The sequence below is a fragment of the Emys orbicularis genome, chromosome 1 (assembly GCF_028017835.1).
Source record: "Emys orbicularis isolate rEmyOrb1 chromosome 1, rEmyOrb1.hap1, whole genome shotgun sequence".
Classification (NCBI taxonomy): domain Eukaryota; kingdom Metazoa; phylum Chordata; order Testudines; family Emydidae; genus Emys; species Emys orbicularis.
In genome coordinates, this window is record NC_088683.1 from 257,901,785 (window position 1) to 257,920,846 (window position 19,062).

Below are 19,062 nucleotides of genomic sequence, written 5' to 3' on the forward strand. Positions count from 1 at the left end.
TAACTCTAGTCAAATTTCTAGAGTTAAGTGCAAAACCTAAATTGTAAAGATTTCTTACATAAAGTTGAATTTCCTGATTTGGTAAGGTTGCACTGTTACAAAATTTAGACAAAAGAAATTTAGAAGGGGGGAAAAAATCACTTTTTGGGAAAATTCTATAAAATCTCATTCTCCTCAACTCTGCTACTGATTCCCCATGAAGTGTTACATCATTAACCCGTTTGAAAGTTGTCAGCCATCAAACTCCCTTATATTTGTGAGTTAGTGGTGTAGAATAGAGTATATGCTTCCATGTGTATTAATGTGCAGTGAAAACAAGGAAATCTTTATACACTTGTCTTTATTACTCCTTACAAGGTGACATTGGAATTCATCTGACATGGCTGTACCATTAAGTTATCTCTTGCAGGTCAACTTTCCTGCTGAGATTTAAAAGGTTGATAATACTGTGTTTCAAGATAGCAGCCAACACAGCTCCACTTTTCCTTTCTCTTGGTTTTTGTTTTGGTACAGTCCACAGTTGGGTACAGCTATGTGATCTCTGTGCCTCCGACTTCGTACTTTGTAAATAGTTTGGTAGTTTCCTTTGTCTCTGTGTTCTTTATAGAGATTATAGTAATCCCAGGTTAGATCCCTCTTATTCTGGAACCTCCCTGAAGGGGGATCAGCAGAGAAAAGGCAGCTATTTGTTAGATTTCTCAAGGATTGGGTCTTCCAGCTCACTTCTATTGTAGAAAGTAGGGGTTAATCCAAGATGCTGATTTAGATCAAATAGAAACTGATTGATGTATGGTGGACATGAAGCAGTATGTAAACTTCCTTTATCGTTAACTGTGAATTTTAAATTTGGTATACTGATTAGTTGATCCCTTTCAGTGCACGTGAGAATTTGTGACACAAGAATGTTGAATGCTGGAGGAAATTTTCTTTATAGAACTGACATATAAACTCCAGTGTCACTACCTTGAGACATGACTTCAGACATCTTCCCTATGTATATTTAAATTGTTTTTGTGTAGTTTTGGTGTGTTACAGTTTTAGCCTGCTCTTTACAGCTACAATGTAGAAATTAGTTGTTTATGATCTAGGTTGTGAGGTAGGGGTAAAAATGTAATAAACTCTGGAAATAATTGTGGAGCAATGTCTATTTTTAACTGGATATTATCTAATACATGCCTATGTCTGAATAGGGCGTCCTGAAAAACAAATGGTCAATACTCTACCTCCTGCTCAGCCTTAGTGAAGACCCACGTAAGCAGTCTAACAAGGTAGGTAAGGGGTTCTTTGTTTCTTCAATAAATATTTTAAAATTCAGTACAAATCCCAAATGGGAATGTTAAGAGATGTTAACATCCAGAGTAAAACAAATATCTTCAAAAAGGAAAGTATCTGCAAAGTCCTTGGAAAGGCTGGAAGCAAGAAATTTTTAATTAAATATAAGGATGCTTTTTAAAATGTATTTTGTGTAAATATTCTAACAATGAGAATGAAAGAAGCTATTCTCTTTAATTAATTATTCAGTTTTATACTTAAACATGTGAGGCAGTCATTATCTGGAACACTTTGGATAGATTTAACTTAGGTCAAGTCCATACTGAATTTTTTTTTTTTTTTTTTTTTTTTTTTTTTTTGCTGGTATAGCAATTTTGGTTGGGGATGTGGTGTTTTGGCAACACTTTGCTAGTAACAAATGTCCTAGTGTAGTTGCAGTTATGCTGGCAAAAATGTCCTTTTGCTGGGATAGCATATACCAGTTTGGCAAGTGAAATGAATTATGATGCCAAATGCATTCTTTGGCTGGTATAAGCTGCCTCTACATTAAGAGGGTTTTGTCAATATAGCTATACCAGCAAACCTTTTCTAGTATATACCTGACTTTAATTTACTATTAGGAAAGGCAATAACAGTTCAGACACACGGTTGGAGAAAAAAATATTTTAGCTACTGATGTGTTTGATTAAAGTAACTCACAATTAGATCTTTGTGTTTTGTCTTTAAGGTGTCAAGTTATGCCACATTGTTTGCTCAAGCATTGCCGCGAGATGCTCACTCAACCCCTTACTACTATGCCAGGCCTCAAAGCCTTCCATTGAATTATCAGGACCGCAATGCTCAGTCTGCCCAGAGTGCGGGCAGTATGGCGAGCAGTGGGATCAGCAGCATAAGCATGTATGCCCTGAATGGGCCAACGCCAACTCCACAGTCCCTCCTTCCAGGGTAAATTTAAATCTTGCCTATAGCGAAGACCTTGATAAATATTTTTAATATTACTTAGCATTTTTATCCAGTGATTTCAAATTTCTTACAGTGATACCATACAGAATGTGCTTATCTACATACATTTTCAAAGCACTTTACAAAATAGCAAACCTCAAAATATTGTTATGGGTTTAAGTATGCTTACCGACCACATGTTACAGATGGGTGAATGAAGGAATAAAGAGGATATATGGTTACCTTGTTCACAGTTCCTGTTAGTGAATATCTTCATGTCACTCTTTTGTATTACATTCTGTTTCAGCTTGGTGCCTGTGAAGTTTACGTGCCTTTCAGTCTTGGATACTGAGGTCCTTGGTTCATCTGTAGAGCAGCTGTGCAGACTTCACACACTGTCCTGTTAACATTGTTTTCTTCCTGTCTTTTTAGACAATCCTATCAAGCTCCAGGGGTGGGAGATTGCCTTCGTCAACAGCTGGGTTCACGTCTTGCTTGGGCTCTAACTGCTGGCCAGCCTTCGTTACAAAGCTCTACCTCAAAAGGCCTTCCAAACACTGTGTCTCGCAATGTGCCAAGATCAAGGCGAGAAGGGGAGACAAGTGGTGAGTAAGATGCTTTTTGCTAAAGATTTTTTTTTTTTTATTCCTGCAACTTGTTTCTTTTCTTGTTTTGTTGTGACTATTTTGTACTCTTCCTGGGAATAGCTTCTGTTCTATTGTATGTTACTATATGTGAAGAACTTTCCCACAAGGACAGATTTGAAGTTAGGAAGACAGCACATATACAAAAGAGCAGTGTATTTGGCCATTAACTTTTCTGTGTTCCTACTGTGGGGGGGAAAATGGTTTGAGTACACATTCTCCCCATTCAAAATTCATCTTTTCTTTGATATTGCAAGTAGCGTGGACAGCAGGACCAAGTAGCAGAGCAGATGGATTGTGAATGAATATGCTCTTAAAAGCTGCAGTGTCTAAGATGATGATGATCAAAAGTTTTAGGGGAAATGGATAACAAGGGGGACAAAATCCCAAAACACATGGAACTACTTATATTCACATATACACTGGACCCCCGCTAGAACGCGGATTCCAATGAAGGTAATTAAATTTGGGATCCATGCGCAGTCTCGTGCTATAACCGAGGGTCTGATGGATAAGTAAAATGTGTAACAGTGTTTTTTATTATCTGAGTACACAGTCCTTGAAGTACCACCTCGCTCACACAGTTTGCAGTGATAATAGTGAATAGTGCAGTCATTTTTTAAATATAATAGATTAATTTATCTTATTTACATTGCTGTAAATCTGGACTGAATAAACTTTGAAGGAGCCACTCCTGGATTTACATTAACTGAGCGAAGAATTTGACCAATTTAACTAGCTAACTCAACTGTGGAGCAGCTGTTGAGGAAAGTTAACCTTCCACCTACTTGTATTCAGAAACCTCTCCCATTCTTGTATTAACAAGATCAACGCTGAATAGTGACTAAAAAGAGACAAGGTGCCTCCCAATGCCATTTTTTTAAAATTGCTTCCTGAATAAATGTGGTCAGTTAGCAAATAAAAGATCACCTAGCTGCCAGCCCTGCTAAATGTATCCTGGATTTGAAAATCAAGCTGGGTTATTCCAGTTATGTATTGTTGCTAGAAAAAAAGATAGATCAAATGGAGTGTACATTTGTAACTGAAGACAGAATTTGGCCTTGCAATTAGAATCTGATTAACAATACTGTGAATGCACAAGAGGAAATATATAATTTAGCCCAGTCTCTTATTGTCATGCTAGCTTTTCAATGCTAAAAGTAGTAAAAACTTATTTTTATCAATGTACCAGCAGGTATGACTCTTAATATAATCTGTTCCTTGTATGAATTAAGTGTACATGAAGTGTCAGTCACTTTTTAGAGTAAAACCACATTCCAAATATAAGAACAGGCAGCTATTGAAATTTACAAAACATACAGATAATTACAGAGCTCTGTAAATAGGCTGATTACTGTTAATTGGCATTCTCTGATATTGCCTCTGCAAATGTGCAGTTCAGGAGTTGTGAAACTGTTCTAGAGCTGTCTTACAGTTGAAATGCTAGATGTAAGAGTGCACCCACATATTAGCTGAAACTATAAAAGGATCCCACACCACACTGTCATATGCCCTCAGTTCCTCTCTCCTTCCTCCAGACTATTGATTTTCTGAAGAAGGGAGAAAGGAAAAGAAGGTTCATATGGATCTGCAGATACAGTGACTTTGGAGAACCTTTTTTCTTTTCTCTGTTGTGAAATAAACTTCTTCAGGTAATACTTTTCAGCTATGTTTGAGAATTTGTACCCTCTTGACTAATGGGAGTGTCTTAAAACATAACGTAGACTAGCGTTATTTGTCTGTGAGGTGTTCAGAAAACCTTGCTACACTTAAGGTTCTGGATGTTGATATGACGCCAGCCTCTCTTGGCTTCTGTAGGTTGTGTCCTTAGATGACCCAGCTGGCTTCCTCTAGCCTAAACCAGGCACACGTGTGTCTTATTACAAAAGTTGGGGGGAGAAGATAAAGGAACTCGTTGGGGTTCCCAAATCAGGACCACTCTCTTGCCAATTCCAGAAGAGGCAGCATCCTATTAAGACAGAATCTGTAGTTGATACTGAGAACATCGTCAAGACTGAAATGGCTTTGTTCTTCGCCTCAAATAGGGTCACAAAAGTACAGGATACTGGAAGACCCAGCAAATGAAGAAAAGCTGCTCACTGTCTTGAATTGCCTTCTGTAAATTGATAAATAGCCTGAGGCACAAAAGCAGTCTGGACTTCAATCAGAGCTCTGAACTAGAGGACAAATTGGATGCTCCAGCACCTTAAGCTGTACTGAATCAAGAGCTAGAACTTTTTATAGGAGCATAACTTAAATTTTTCTCTGCATTTACTTTGCCTGGGATTTAAAGGCTGTACAGGTGAAAACGTTTGAGTGATCTCCCAGCACCCAACACTGGAGTAATTTTTAAATATGAGAAAAATATCCTGATTTCACAAGAAACATTTTTTTTAATAAGCAGATCTCCTTCATGGATGAGCTTTATTGTCTCCAAAGGAGACAATTGAAAAATTAATTCTGAAACAACAAACAAGTTTCAACTGTGCAGTCAAGAAAGGACAAGGAATTATTCAGGGCTACTTGCACTTATGGTAAGATCAAAACGGAGTTGACCTTAAAGGCTGTCTGTTCCTTTTATAGTCTCTGGAATGTTGTGCTAAGTTTAGAGCACACGCATCTGATGGCTGAACTGCTTTGGTATGTTTTCAGGTATAGGCATATGGCTTTCTTTGTGCCTCTTCAGGACAATTTCATCATGGAAAACTTAAAATACATGGAAGGAAGTCTTGTTGTTTTTCAATTCAACTTCTACTTAACTTTTAAGAAGAATAATCTAAGTATCCTTACAAATCTAAACAGTCTTAACCAATGTTCTCTTTTTTTTTTTTTTTTTAGGCAATGTTGAAATAACTGAAGCAAACCTTGTAAGAGACATTTTGTACGTCTTCCAGGGAATAGATGGCAAAAACATCAAAATGTGCAATTCTGAAAACTGCTATAAAGTAGAAGGAAAGGTACTGTACAGTTGCTATCACTTTATTTATGAATGGAATCGGAACAGGCAGGAAAGCTTTGGGGAGAGGGATACCATTGGAATGTACAATATTTATATACACTTTATGTACAATTTAATTTTTAAGAAAACCCAACTTATCAGCAATACCCAACAACCTCTAAATGTATCCACTATTATTGGTCATACCATCTTCAACGTCACTTCTTGTGTACTGCCTGCAAAAAGATGGAGGAGGAGAGTGGCTTTACAAACTAGTTCAGAGAAGGCATTGCATGCATAAAGGGGTAGTGTAGAATAAAGGATGGAGATGATCCCATCAAAGTGGACGAGGCTGGTATTGTTGGATGTTGGGTGTGTTAAGAGGTGGGGTGGATAATTGGGAAGGTGCAGACCTGTGAAGGGCCATGAAAGTAAGTACAAGCAATTGTATATGATGGATAAAGAGGAAACTCATGAGTTTGTAGAGTACCCTCTAACAAGAGGGAGTCTTGCCTATAGTGGCTGGGTGTTAGCTCCCTAACATCTCTATCCTTTCAGCCATGGAAGCACTCTCCTCCGGGCTATGCCAGCCCTGTCATTGCCTTGCAGGTTAACAAGAAGTGCATCTAAGTCCTTGAGTCTTCTTTAAGCATTCCCCTGTGATATCCAGCCCCTGACACTTGGTACTCACAGAAATCCCAGAGCCTTCTGCTCTCAGAGGAGCAGTGAACCCCAGTTTACCTTAAATCACCACTGCTGTATAACGCATAGTACGGGAACCAGGATCCAATCTTTCCTGAAACAACCCTGCTCAACAAGATGTCTCCTCAGTGAATGGAATCCGTGTGTCTTTCTCTACCCTGTGATATACTGAATCAGTCTTTTGTCTTTATTAACAAACAGGGAGATGCCCTGTCTGTTAAGTTTCCTTTTTACCTCCAACAGGTTTTGATGTTTATAGTTTCTCTCATGGTTTTCCATTGACCTTTCTGGACTGTTGCAACAGTGGACAGTTGAGCAGTACATTACATAATTGGCTAGCCAGTGAGGGGTGACAACTTCCTCCTGCTTGAATGGGCTAATACTGAGCCTTCGGGTTTCTTGGTGACTCATTTTAACTCCAAGACCATAAAGGATATAATTTTCAATATAGTTATGTTATTCCTTACAGGGCCGGCTCTGGCTTTTTTGCCGCCCCAGGCAAAAAAGCCTCCCGCCGCCCCCGGCCCCCTGGCGGGGAGCGCGGCAGGGGAGGGGTGCCGAACCTGGCCGGGGCCCCGCTCTCCCCGACTGGCCGGGGGGAGGGCGGCGAGCCCGGCCGGGGCCCCGCTCTCCCCGACCGGCCGGCGCGCCGGGGGGAGGGCGGCGAGCCCGGCCGGGGCCCCGCTCTCCCCAACCGGCCGGGGGGAGGGCGGTGAGCCCGGCCGGGGCCCCGCTCTCCCCGGCCGGCCGGAGCACCGCCCCCCCTCCAGGTGCCGCCCCAAGCACCTGCTTGGTCGGCTGGTGCCTGGAGCCGGCCCTGATTCCTTAAATATTAACCATACACACATCTCGCAGTGATTGCGTATTGGTAAGTTACAGTAGAGACCTCATACGATGTCCTTTTTGGATAAATGCCATGAAAGTTTTAAAATTGCTTCCTGAATAAATGTGGTCAGTTAGCAAATAAAAGATCACCTAGCTGCCAGCCCTGCTAAATGTATCCTGGATTTGCAATGTGTGTGTGACCTGCTGCTGAACCTGCCCCCCTGTCTGTACCCTGGTAAAGGTGACTGTCCTGTCCAATTACCAACCCCCTTCCCCCCCCCCTTCAAACACACTCTCCTCTAAAAGAACATGATGGAAACAGTAATTAACAGAAACGTATTTTTTATTAGCAACTACACAGTTAGGGGATGAAACTGGGCCGGGGGCTTGGGTGAGGCGGGAAGGAAAGGACTTATCAAATTTTGGGGAATGAGAGCCTTCTGGTACTTGAGCAGTCTGCAGGGGTGGAGTGACAGTTTTCACGGCCCCTGCCGCCCCTCCTTGGGACTTTGGGTGAGGGGGGTATGGGACTTTGTGGCGGGGGAGGGCGATTAGAGATACACTGCAGCGGGGCTCTGTCCTCCTGCCTCCGGTCCTGCAGAACATCCACAAGGCGCCGGAGCGTGTCTGTTTGCTCCCTCATGCGTTTGAGTCGCTTGCTGGTCTTCCTGCCGCCACCTCTCCTCCCGTTCTATGTGTGATCGATGGATTTGCGACATGTTCTCCCTCCACTGGGTCTGCTGGGCCGCCTCGGCTCGGGAGCAGCCCATAAGTTCTGAGAACATGTCGTCCCGTGTCCTTTTCTTTCTCCGCCTAATCTGCGCCAGCCTCTGGGAGGGGGATGCCAGGGTAGGTCGGGAGACAGTCGCAGCTGTGGGATGGGAAAAAGGGAGTGAATTCCTCACAAAGATAATTTTTTGTGAACAATGAACATAGTCTTTCTCTGTGAACAAGACCATGCACAGCACCTATCACATGCGCACTCAGGACAAGGTCGAATTTTCGGCCTTCGCATTCAGTGCCTGGGGTCTTGCAGTGGAGATCAGACAAGCGGGGCAGGACAGTGGAATTCGGGTTGCAGGCTGACATGGTAAGCCGTAGACTTTTGGCTGCTTAAAACTTAAATTATAGCAGTGCCCTCCTTTCACGTTCAAAGCAATGCTCCTAGCGTTGGCCAGTTCCTGCTGCCGGCATTCCGGCAAGCATGAACTCTGCTCCGTCCCACCCCCTCGCGGCTGTCCCAGGGAAAGATCCCTGTATGCTGCTCCTCTCCCGCCTCCACCGCGTGGCTGTAAAACGCCGGTTACAGTTCTGTAATGGAACAGGAAAGCAGTCCCAACAGTAACATTCCCCTAATTCTAAGCAGGTCACCATGAGTGACATCACTCTGCTGAGGATTTCTGGGACAGAGAAAGACCGCATGCTGCGTGAAAGCCAGCAAAAACCAGGGCCGTATGCCGCCATGCTCTGCAAGGCAATGATCCCAGAGTACTTGATGATAGCCTGCCGCGGAAAAGTTTCCTACCACGGAGGACACAATAAGGCCGCTCTCCACAGGAACCTCATGCAAAGGCTTTCCAATTACCTCCAGGAGAGCTTCGTGGAGATGTCCCATGAGGATTTCAGCTCTATCCCCGGACATATAGACCTTCTTTTCCAGTAGCTGCACTGGCAAGGACTAAAACGTTAAGCGCCTAGGGCAAACTAATCATGAAAAACCCATTGTTAATATTGTTAATATTCCTGTTCTGTTCAAAATAAATGTTTACATGTTTTAAACACTTACCGACTGATCCTTCCCCTGATTCTGGGTCCTGGTTAACGCCTGGGGACGGTTGGTAGGGGATCTCTGTGAGGGTGATGAAGAGATCCTGGCTGTTGGGGAAATCAGCGTTGTAAGCGCTGTCGACTGCCTCGTCCTCCTCATCTCCTTCCTCATCTTCCCCGTCCGCTAACATCTCCGAGGAAGCGGCCATCGACAATATCCCATCCTCAGAGTCCACGGTCAGTGGTGGGGTAGTGGTGGCGGCCGCACCTAGAATGGAATGCAGTGCGTCGTAGAAACGGCATGTCTGGGGCTGGGATCCGGAGCGTCCGTTTGCCTCTTTGGTCTTCTGGTACCCTTGTCTCAGCTCCTTGATTTTCACGCGGCACTGCGTTGCATCCCGGGTATATCCTCTCTCTGTCATGGCTTTTGAGATCTTCTCGTAGATCTTTGCATTCCGTCTTTTCGATCGCAGCTCCGAAAGCACGGACTCATCGCCCCACACAGTGGTCAGATCCAAGACTTCCCGATCAGTCCATGCTGGCGCCCTCTTTCTATTCTGAGATTGCATGGTCACCTCTGCTGGAGAGCTCTGCATCGTTGCCAGTGCTGCTGAGCTCGCCACGATGTCCAAACAGGAAATGAGATTCAAACTGCCCAGACAGGAAAAGGAATTCAAATTTTCCCGGGGCTTTTCCTGTGTGGCTGGTCAGAGCATCTGAGCTCGGACTGCTGTCCAGAGCGTCAACAGAGTGGTGCACTGTGGGATAGCTCCCGGAGCTATTACCGTTGATTTCCATCCACACCTACCCTAATTCGACATGGCCATGTCGAATTTAGCACTACTCCCCTCGTTGGGGAGGAGTACAGAAATCGAATTTAAGAGATCTCTATGTCAAACTAAATAGCTTCGTTGTGTGGACGGGTGCAGGGTTAATTCGATTTAACGCTGCTAAATTGGACATAACCCCCTAGTGTAGACCAGGCCTCAGATGTAGATGCTGCAAGCTATTTCAGTAGCAAATTACAGGCAAGATTAGAAAAACTCAACTTCTGAAACTTCATGCCATGAATAGAGTGGACAAGGCAAGTTTATCATTATTCTGTCCAGCTCAATAACACTATCTGACTTTAGTCAAGCTGCTAGTTAATCTGAAACAGGAACTTAAGTCATTGAGATCGTTTGTAGATGTTCTTCTGGCATGTGAGCCTGATGAACAGCTTTGAAATGAACAGGTAGCTTAGTATAATGCCACTTCGACCCTTGTGTCTGAAATAGCCAAAATGAAAGCCTCGGTATATTATCCGAAGCCAGGTCATTGTAGTTGTCAGAGGTCGTCTGCTTTTATGCCCCAATTGGAACAGGAGTGTCTTGTTGGTTGATTGAGGCATATAATTCAGCCAGCAGTTCTGAAGACATTCAGAGATGGTGCCTCTTAGTTGTGGAGTGCATAGTATTTAACAAATTCAAAATCTCATCCATGAAGGAGATGATAATATAGACATCAACGTAGAGGCCATTGATGGAAATAATACTTTCCAATGAAAGGCTAGAGTGGTATTTCGACAATGGGCTGCAGATAGTCCAGCATCACAAGAAATATCACTGAAGTGTTGGAGAGAAAAGTCACTTACTCTCTCCAGGCAATGAGTCTCTTGTGCAGTGTGCAGCATTTGAAAAACGTAGAACATGTCCAGAACTGATTCACCATGGGAAAAAGTACTTGAGGAAAATAAACTCTTGTCACCTACAAATGACTGTTGTTTGAGATCTCTTCTGTTGTCTTTTATGACTGCTACCTCATGATGTCCTACCAATACCAAATGATGTTGACATTGTTCATGCTCAGGTGATTCCAGTATGGACTGATTTCAGCCATAAGCTTGCAACTAAGAGCACCTACACAAAAGTTGCATCTGCACTTATTGTGGATGCCAGACCAGCTGATCTGTCCACAGTCTACTACAATGCTGAAATGTAAGGCAATCTCATCAGCTCTAGAACAGCAGCATGCCATTCAGACCGTGGAGCAGCAGCCATATGCTGTTGCTCAACAAGTGAAATGGACTCTCCCAAATGAGCTTGGTACCAATGTAATTTGCCTGAGTAGTTTTTCACAGCCTGTGCTGTTTTATTGCATTTTTGGGGAGATGCAGGACTGCTTGTTTCTGATGTGTATGCAGCTTGTGCTGCAAATCAAATCCTTGCTAGTAAGCAATTCAACCATGCTCTTATATGGCCTGACTTTAGCATTTGAGGACCTGAGTCCTCTGAAATGTTGTTCATTTTTTAAAAGGCGAGACTAGAGAGGAATTACTCCTGTATTTCTAGCATTTTGTCTGACAAATGTTGCCTGACCACTCACAAGGTGTGTTGAGTCTGAAGGCATTGAGTCCTTACAACATGTCATTAAAGAGCTTGATGATGCTGTAATTCAGCATATGCTGCTACTAGTACTGGAGGAATTTCAGACATGGGGGTGTGCCGAGTCTACTACATTCAAGTTCTGGGATTGCTTTCTCCAGGTTATGGAGATACTGCTTCTAAATGTCTATGCAGAGTGAGGGGATCGTTGGAAACTTCATCTTCACACACAGTATGTCATACTTCCATACTTCTTTACTGCTAACAGGCCCAACTATGCCAGGTGGAAACCAATCTACATTTTTGATGTGTTAAATCTCCTTCAAGTACACAGTGCCTTTGAACCTGGGGAATTTGCTGTGCATCAGACTCCTCATTCTTTTAATGGAATTTGGAGTGATGTGGGAACAGAAAACTGTCATCAAAGACTCAAAGGGCAGAAGTAGGATTGTAGGACTGACAGGAAGGAAGACAGCCTTTGTCAGGTGGACCCTCGCAAGACATGTCCTGAGTGGATATGCAAAAGCGAAGAGAGAAAGAAGAGCTAACACCTAACAAGAAATAGTGAAGAGACAGTCCCCAAACAAGTCTTTGTCTCTACACTGAGGAGGGATGAAGAGCATGTTACAGCTCTTACCAATCACATCACCAACAATATGGCAAAGTCATGTAACCATGAATCACATCCAAAGATGCTTATCAACATATCCACTAGGCTGCATGTGACATCAAATGTACAAGAGTCTCTACTGAAAATAGCAGATGTTGATGAAGAACAAACAGATTTGTGAGAAGTGCACTTGATTCGATGGGACACGTAGCTTCTTCAGCCCAGTCAAGAAATCTGGCAACAGAACATGGCCAAGACAACCAAATTTAAGTCTGGTAAGTGATGGACAGTCACAGCAGCCATCAGTCCAGAAATTTGTTTTCTGAAGAGCCCTTTCCTTATCAAGAAGCAGGGATGATGTTTCAATGGCAACTGTTGTTCATCTATTAGGACCTGTTCCTGTGTTCCTCTTCCACGCTGATGAATGAGAAGAGCAGACAAAGCTGAATTAAGGCATCAGCTGGAAGCTCAAGCTGAAAGGGTTGTATGAGCTAAGAGCATTCAACAAAGAAACCCCCGTGTACATCAGATGCCACGGCTATCATACAAATGATGCCTGGAGACCAATTCCACACAATCGATGTATTGGCTGCTGAGTACTTGAGGCAGGTCCTAAAAGGATTGACAAAGCTAATTCTGTAATCTAAGTCTTTGACAGATATGAGAACAGTATCTATGAACTGCAGAAAGACAGACGGTGCTAGACAAAATCTAAAGTTGGATGCAAGAAATACCAGGTGATGGCTGGAAGCCCTGTACCTCCATAGAAAAAGTTTCTAAATGTGGTGTCCAGCAAGCAGTCCACTTGTAACATTCCTCTGAATTTATCATTCAAAATGCACCTGAGTGTAGGAGCACACCCAGCACAAACACTCCTTCTTGCCGGAGGCTTTTCTAATGGTGAAGCAACAAAGTCCATCACCAGTAGAAATGTTGAAGAAGCCCAGAGCTTGTAGATTGCTCAAGAAGAAGCAGACACCAGTGTGCTTCTGCCTGCTGCACGTGCCAATATGGCTTTTTTTTTTTTTTTTCTCATGGTGTGAAAGGAACCATAGTAATTAGGTCACCTGATACAGATATTTTGGCCCTTGCTGTTCACTACTTTCAGGCACCATTACCAGCTCAACTAACAAGCATGGCTTTATACCTGTGCATGCAATTTGTGACACACTCACTCCTGTCTTGTGCAAGATACTTTCTGCTGTACATGCACTAATGGGGTGTGACTCTGTCATCCTTATAGGTATGGGGCAGGGAGGGGCATTTGACAACATTAAACACAAACATAAGGAGTTTTCCACTTAAGAGATCTTGCTAAACTGGGAGTGAGTGATTGACAAGGCACAATTTCTGTAGCAAGGAAGTTGGTAGCAGTGTTGTATGACCAGGCCAAGAAAGAAAAGGACAGAGACTTGAATTGCTTGTGTCTCAATGTAGCTATCAAAAAGGACAGGTCACTGGCCAAACTCCCACCATGTGAGACAGTTTTGAAGAGCATGTCAAAAGAGGCATCTTTGCAAACAAAAATTCGGATGTCTTCTCGCCAGACATTGGATCACCATAGCGACATAGATAGAAAAATGTGGATGATGAACTACTTCTTCTGTTCTTCAAGAGCCCAATGGCACCTGAGCTTCTACAAAACTTATTCGGGCTTGTACCAGTGGGGGTTGCTGCACAATCAACTATGTCTGTAGTCAGAACAGTCTTCCCTGTACAGAACTGTGTTCATGCCATGGCAATGAAGACTGATAATCCTTGTAGTCTTGGCAGAGATCTTAATGATTACCAAGATGATAATGATGTTGACTAGAAATGTCACTAGTGCTATTATATTTTAATGATACCTGTGAAAATTTAATATGATTGTTGTTGTGATGCTTTTTGAGGTTAAAAAAAAAAATCTAATTTGGTCTCTCCAAATTATAAATAGTCATTAAACTAACAGAAATGAACGCACATAATTTTAACATGGTCATTTGAAAGTGTTGATGTTGTTTTTTATCCCTATTTTTATGGTAACAGTACTGCTTGACAGCTCCACATCATACCTCATCTTAAAGTAGACATAATAAGCTTTCAAATGATGTATGACATGCATGTGTAGAGAGGGTACATTAAGTCGACCAAATTGGTGGTGTCTGCTGCTCACCTAAGGAAATGAGGGCCTCGACAAGATTTCTAGCTGTGTGTATAGCAAGGGGGAAAAAAATCTTAAGTGTTATGGGAGAAATGGCAAGATATGGATATGGCCATGATGGCGAGGCTCGAGAGATAGGAATAAGATTCATGTGCTGGGGAGTCGGGTATAGTGGTATTGTCAGCAGTGTTAGAAGATAGAGATGGAGCAGGTATGGGTCTAAAGAGTTAATTTTTGATCCTGTTACTGGTGGTCTATCCAAGCAGCCTCTAGATAGGCTGAGATGTGGGAAAGGTCAGGAGTGGGAAGGCTAGTCTGTAAGTTGCCATTATAAAGAGAGTAGTTGAATCTACGTGATCTGATGAGCTCATCTAAGTAAAAGAGGAGGAGGAGGAGGGGCCATAAACCGAACTTTAGGAAAGCAGGAATATAGTAGAATTACCCATTTAAAATACACTTAATCTCCAAAGAAGTAAGAGGAGAACCAGGAGCGGTCAGAGTTGTTGAGGACAAGATGCCATGAAAGGGGAGTATAACTGTATTAAAGGCAGCAGAAAGGTCAAGGAGAAATAGGATGGAATAGTGACCCTAAGGGTCTGGTGACAGCAGTTTCAGTGAAGCAGACTGGAAACCAGATATGGGCTGGGGGTGTTCTGTGGTGGAGCTGGAGGAGAGGACCACAAGACAATGGTTTTAAATGGTGCATCTAATGAGTTTAGAAATGAAGACTAAAGATGGAGCCAAACTTGGAGAGGCCAGAGAGATGAAGGATCAACATTTGTTGAGGCTGTAAGGAGACTAGAGTATGCTTGTATTGTAAGGGCAAGGAGCCAGAGAAGAGGTGGGGGAGGGGGAGCAGTGGACCCTTGGGTGGGTCTAAATGCTTTCCTTAACCCCCTCTACACTTTTTAGCTGGTGGATGCTGCCTATGGCATGAGTACAGTGACAGTCCTTCAACTGCCTTTAAGTGTTTATTCAAATGAAGGATAATAGGTTTGATTCTCATGCACTCTTTGCTGCTCTGGCAATGTAGCATAGCCTTATAAAGGGTGAAAATTACTTTCAGGCCACTTCATGCTGCCAAAGCAGTTATAGAGTGGCCATAACATAAATGAAAATCAGGCCCAGTTTTGTGTGTATGTTGGGCTTTTGTTCTTTTGGTTGGGGGGGGGGGGGGGGGGGGTCTGCACATGTGAAATTCATAAACTGCCCTTTCATGAGATGATCAGGTATCCAAACAATAATTGGGGAGATTTTTCATATCCAGGTAAATCTCTCTCAGCAGCTTGCTTTTACAAAGCTTTCCTTTTACCTTTGCAGAATACAGAGCCTGAAAACTTCCCCAATCCCTTCTTTCTAGAATTTCCAAACTGCTCTGAGAGTGAAACTGGGTTCTTCCCTTCACATGCATCATTGCCAGTAATAAAAATTCTGCATAGTGAATTGTGCCTTCAGATACATCTGTGCAGCCCCAATGTCTTTGGCATTTGCCCTTAGTGATAAAATTAGTAAGCAGTTTTAATGCACGAGAAAGCAAGGGAATTGGATTCCATTCTTGTACGTTTTCACAACTTTTTGATTGGTAATGCAGATTCAACACAACTACATTTGCCCATGAGGGGCGCAGGTATGCCTCCGAATACACAGAAGCAGATTTATTTAGTAAGAAAGTGCCTTTTATACATGGTAACTTTTCAGAGTAAAAACACACTTTCGGAACTCTAGAATATATATATAGACAGAGGTCAAATATCCATATTAATATTGTTAAGCTTGTTGGTTACATTCAGCAGTTAGTGAGCTTGTGGAGTCCCACACTTGACTTAGTTGGCGTGGCTGTAATCTCACTAAGCTGTTTTGCTCTTTCCTCTCATACATCGCTGAGGGTCACTCCTCACCAAGTGCTCTTGCTTGTGGAATTCTAAATATGTTGCTCTTGTCATCTATTGTGCTAAAGTTATGGGTGAAGCTGCCAGCTCCACTAATCGTAAACAATTTGCAGTATAAAACCTTGCTCTCAGTTACCTGTAACTTTGCCAAACTACAGCTGTTTGGGCTGAAATTTTCCATGCTGGGTTTTTGTCTTAGGCCGATTTTTTTTTAACTTTTTTTTTCTACAAAAACTATTCAGCCATTTATGAGAGCAGAGAGGAAAATACTGTGTTTTGTCAATGTTAGTCTTACCACAGTTTCACAGAGAAGCTGTAGCACCTCTCCGCTTAGAAGCAGGGTCTTGAAATTTGGCAGGGCAGGGGCTCTAAAGTCAGATGCCTTTTGCTGTTTCCATGAAAATGCACCAGATCTGCCTGAGTTATAAGCCTCTGAAAATGGCCATTTGCAAATGCTCAGAGACTTGTTAGCATTTGGCAGCTAAATTCTCCAAAGATTTTTGTCTGCACTGAGCATGTTCCAACCCAGGACTGACCAGGTCTTTTCCAGCAGTTGCTCCTCCCACCTGCTGTGGCACAGAGCAGCAAAACTGAGAACAAGGCCATCTCTCCTGTGCTCTTTGCTCCCCCTGTTGGTACCCAGACAATGTGGAGGAGGAAGCAGCCTGACAAATACAGAAGAGTGAGTACCTGGATGGGACAGAGGCAGGTTAGTGGAGGGGGTGAAAGAGGATAGCGATAAATAGGAGAAGACTGGGCCAGACAGAAAGGGACAAGCTAGGGAGGTATATGCTATAAGACCAGAGTAGAAGGGTCTGTAATCACTAAGAACACACTCCCTATCCAGGACTTGGAATTGAGCTCTTGATTCCTGAGTCTCTGCTGTCTAGTAAATGCAAAGTGTGTATCTTATCTGCTTCTAGTGGCTGGTCCACAGAGAGGATAATAGTGTACTGCTTAACTTCAGTTAATTCAAAGTACTAGAGGTTTGTGGATCTGAAGGTTCCAACTCTGCTGCTCACCTACCTGGGATTCTCTATGATGGAATTTCTGGTTGTTTTTTGTTTCTGGTTTGCATTTTTTAAAAAGTAGGAAATTTCATTTAAACCTATGTTAAAAAAACATTGAGGTTGCAAAGTCAGGCCAAAATTAACATTGCTTGTTCACCCTTAATGCGGCCACCTTGTTATGTGTACATTATGATAGTCTTTAATTACGTGATCACATTCCCCCCCCCCCCCCCCGAATCCCTTCTTCAGGGTATGGGATGAATGGCATTCACTGAATGAGTTTGCTCTATGCTGAGCAAAGAGATTCTTGGGGAAATAGGGGGGGTTTGTTTTTGTTTTTTTAATCCAGACTTAATGAGCTTTTGTTGTTTTGCTAACTTTGTAGGTCAGCCTCTCCAAATCGCTCAGAGATACCACAAGCAGACTCGCAGAGTTAGGATGGCTACACAATAAAATAAGAAGATACACAGACCAGAGGAGCTTGGATCGTGCCTTTGGGCTTGTAGGTCAGGTATGTTGGATACAAAAATGGCTAGATTACAAAATTTTGATTTCATTCCCTTTAGGAATTGCTGGATCTAGAAATACAATATGGGAATGGTGGGGAGACTCTGGAGAATTCATAACTTGATGTCCTTCCATATCATTTGATTTACTCCTGTGTGGACTGTCATTGTTGGCTATGAGCCAAAGTCTGGGTGTAGGGTAAAGGAGCTCTCAGCTGAGTCATAATAGGGTTCATTCTTGCTAGTCCTATGGAGCAGTCTTGCCCTTCTATCCTTAGTTGGGAGTGCCTCCTCCATAGACTTGACTTAAAAATTTTTATGTTTACTTTTATATTAAAAAAAAATAAAAATCCAGGAATGGCATAGTGGCATCTCTGAGCTAATTAAAGTGTGCCCACTTGCATTGTTAGGAGAGAGATTCTGCTTTACTTTGTCGTTCTCCCCTGAAAAATGTGTAAGGGAACACTCTTGACTAGCTGATAGATGATGTTCATTGATATTAAATAAAATACTGCACTACTGAGGCTAAATGCAAATCGCCAGTTATCTGCTGCCATTTCTTTTGAATGCAACATCAAAAGAATGTCAATTTTTGTTTTTATAGGTTCCATCATCATGATTTATAGTCTGCAGTAACTTCACAGCTGCTGTAAAACCTAAAACCACATTTACCGCTAAGGCATTCCCGTTTCCTCTCACTTGCTCCCTCTGTAAAACTGGATATTATTCCTTCTGAGTCGTCAGAAATGTTGTTGTCCCTGCCTCTAGCCATAACATCCTACCTAATCTGCAAAGAAAGTGAAGTGCTCCTCCCTTCAGTCTAATTTTTCTTGAGGTCAGTAGAGACACTATGGTGCTTTCTACTTTTCTATTGGTTTTTATTCTGTCCCCTTCTGACTGTCCTTTTTTCACTCTAAATAATATATAATAAAATATTAAGAATTATTTTCTAAAGGCTAATACTGACATCCATGTTTTATTTGGCAGTGCTGTGTGTGTGTGTGTGTGTGTGTGTGTGTGTGTTTGAGTGTGAAAAAAATCAATTTCAAGGTGAGGTTTCCTAACCTCTTTCCTAGAATAGTTTCCTGCTTATGCTTATTTTTCACTGTCTCTGGTTTTAGTCTTTCATTTCACAAAACAGGAGACTGTAAATTCCTCAGTAAACTAAATGTTTTATATCTCTGACATCAAGTACAAGTTTCAGGGCCTGTGTAGAATGCTGTGTAGGCCATCAAGTGTATCTGTATAGCTTTCCATTCATGATTTGTGTCTGAGACTAGCATTTGTGTGACTTCTATGGCACCAGTGTATGAAGATAAAGCTGTATAATTTACTTAAACTGTCAGTAACTAGGCAAAAGATCATGTTTTATCATTCTTGAACACTTCATTTGACAATTTCAGATGCTGCATGCTCAGCATTAAGAACTTATTATTGCAAATATACTGTGCAGT

General features: G+C 42.4%; 1 protein-coding gene across 1 annotated transcript in view; it reads left to right on the plus strand.

Moving 5' to 3' along the window:
• The window catches only part of TUBGCP3 (tubulin gamma complex component 3), a 110,524-nt gene that overhangs the window by 22,366 nt on the left and 69,096 nt on the right, over nucleotides 1–19,062 (plus strand). Inside the window, exons 4-8 of the mRNA XM_065412856.1 lie at nucleotides 1,191–1,268; nucleotides 2,000–2,217; nucleotides 2,647–2,819; nucleotides 5,697–5,815; nucleotides 17,488–17,613. Coding sequence (XP_065268928.1) covers nucleotides 1,191–1,268; nucleotides 2,000–2,217; nucleotides 2,647–2,819; nucleotides 5,697–5,815; nucleotides 17,488–17,613 — 714 coding nt within the window. The remainder of the gene's footprint in view (nucleotides 1–1,190; nucleotides 1,269–1,999; nucleotides 2,218–2,646; nucleotides 2,820–5,696; nucleotides 5,816–17,487; nucleotides 17,614–19,062) is intronic.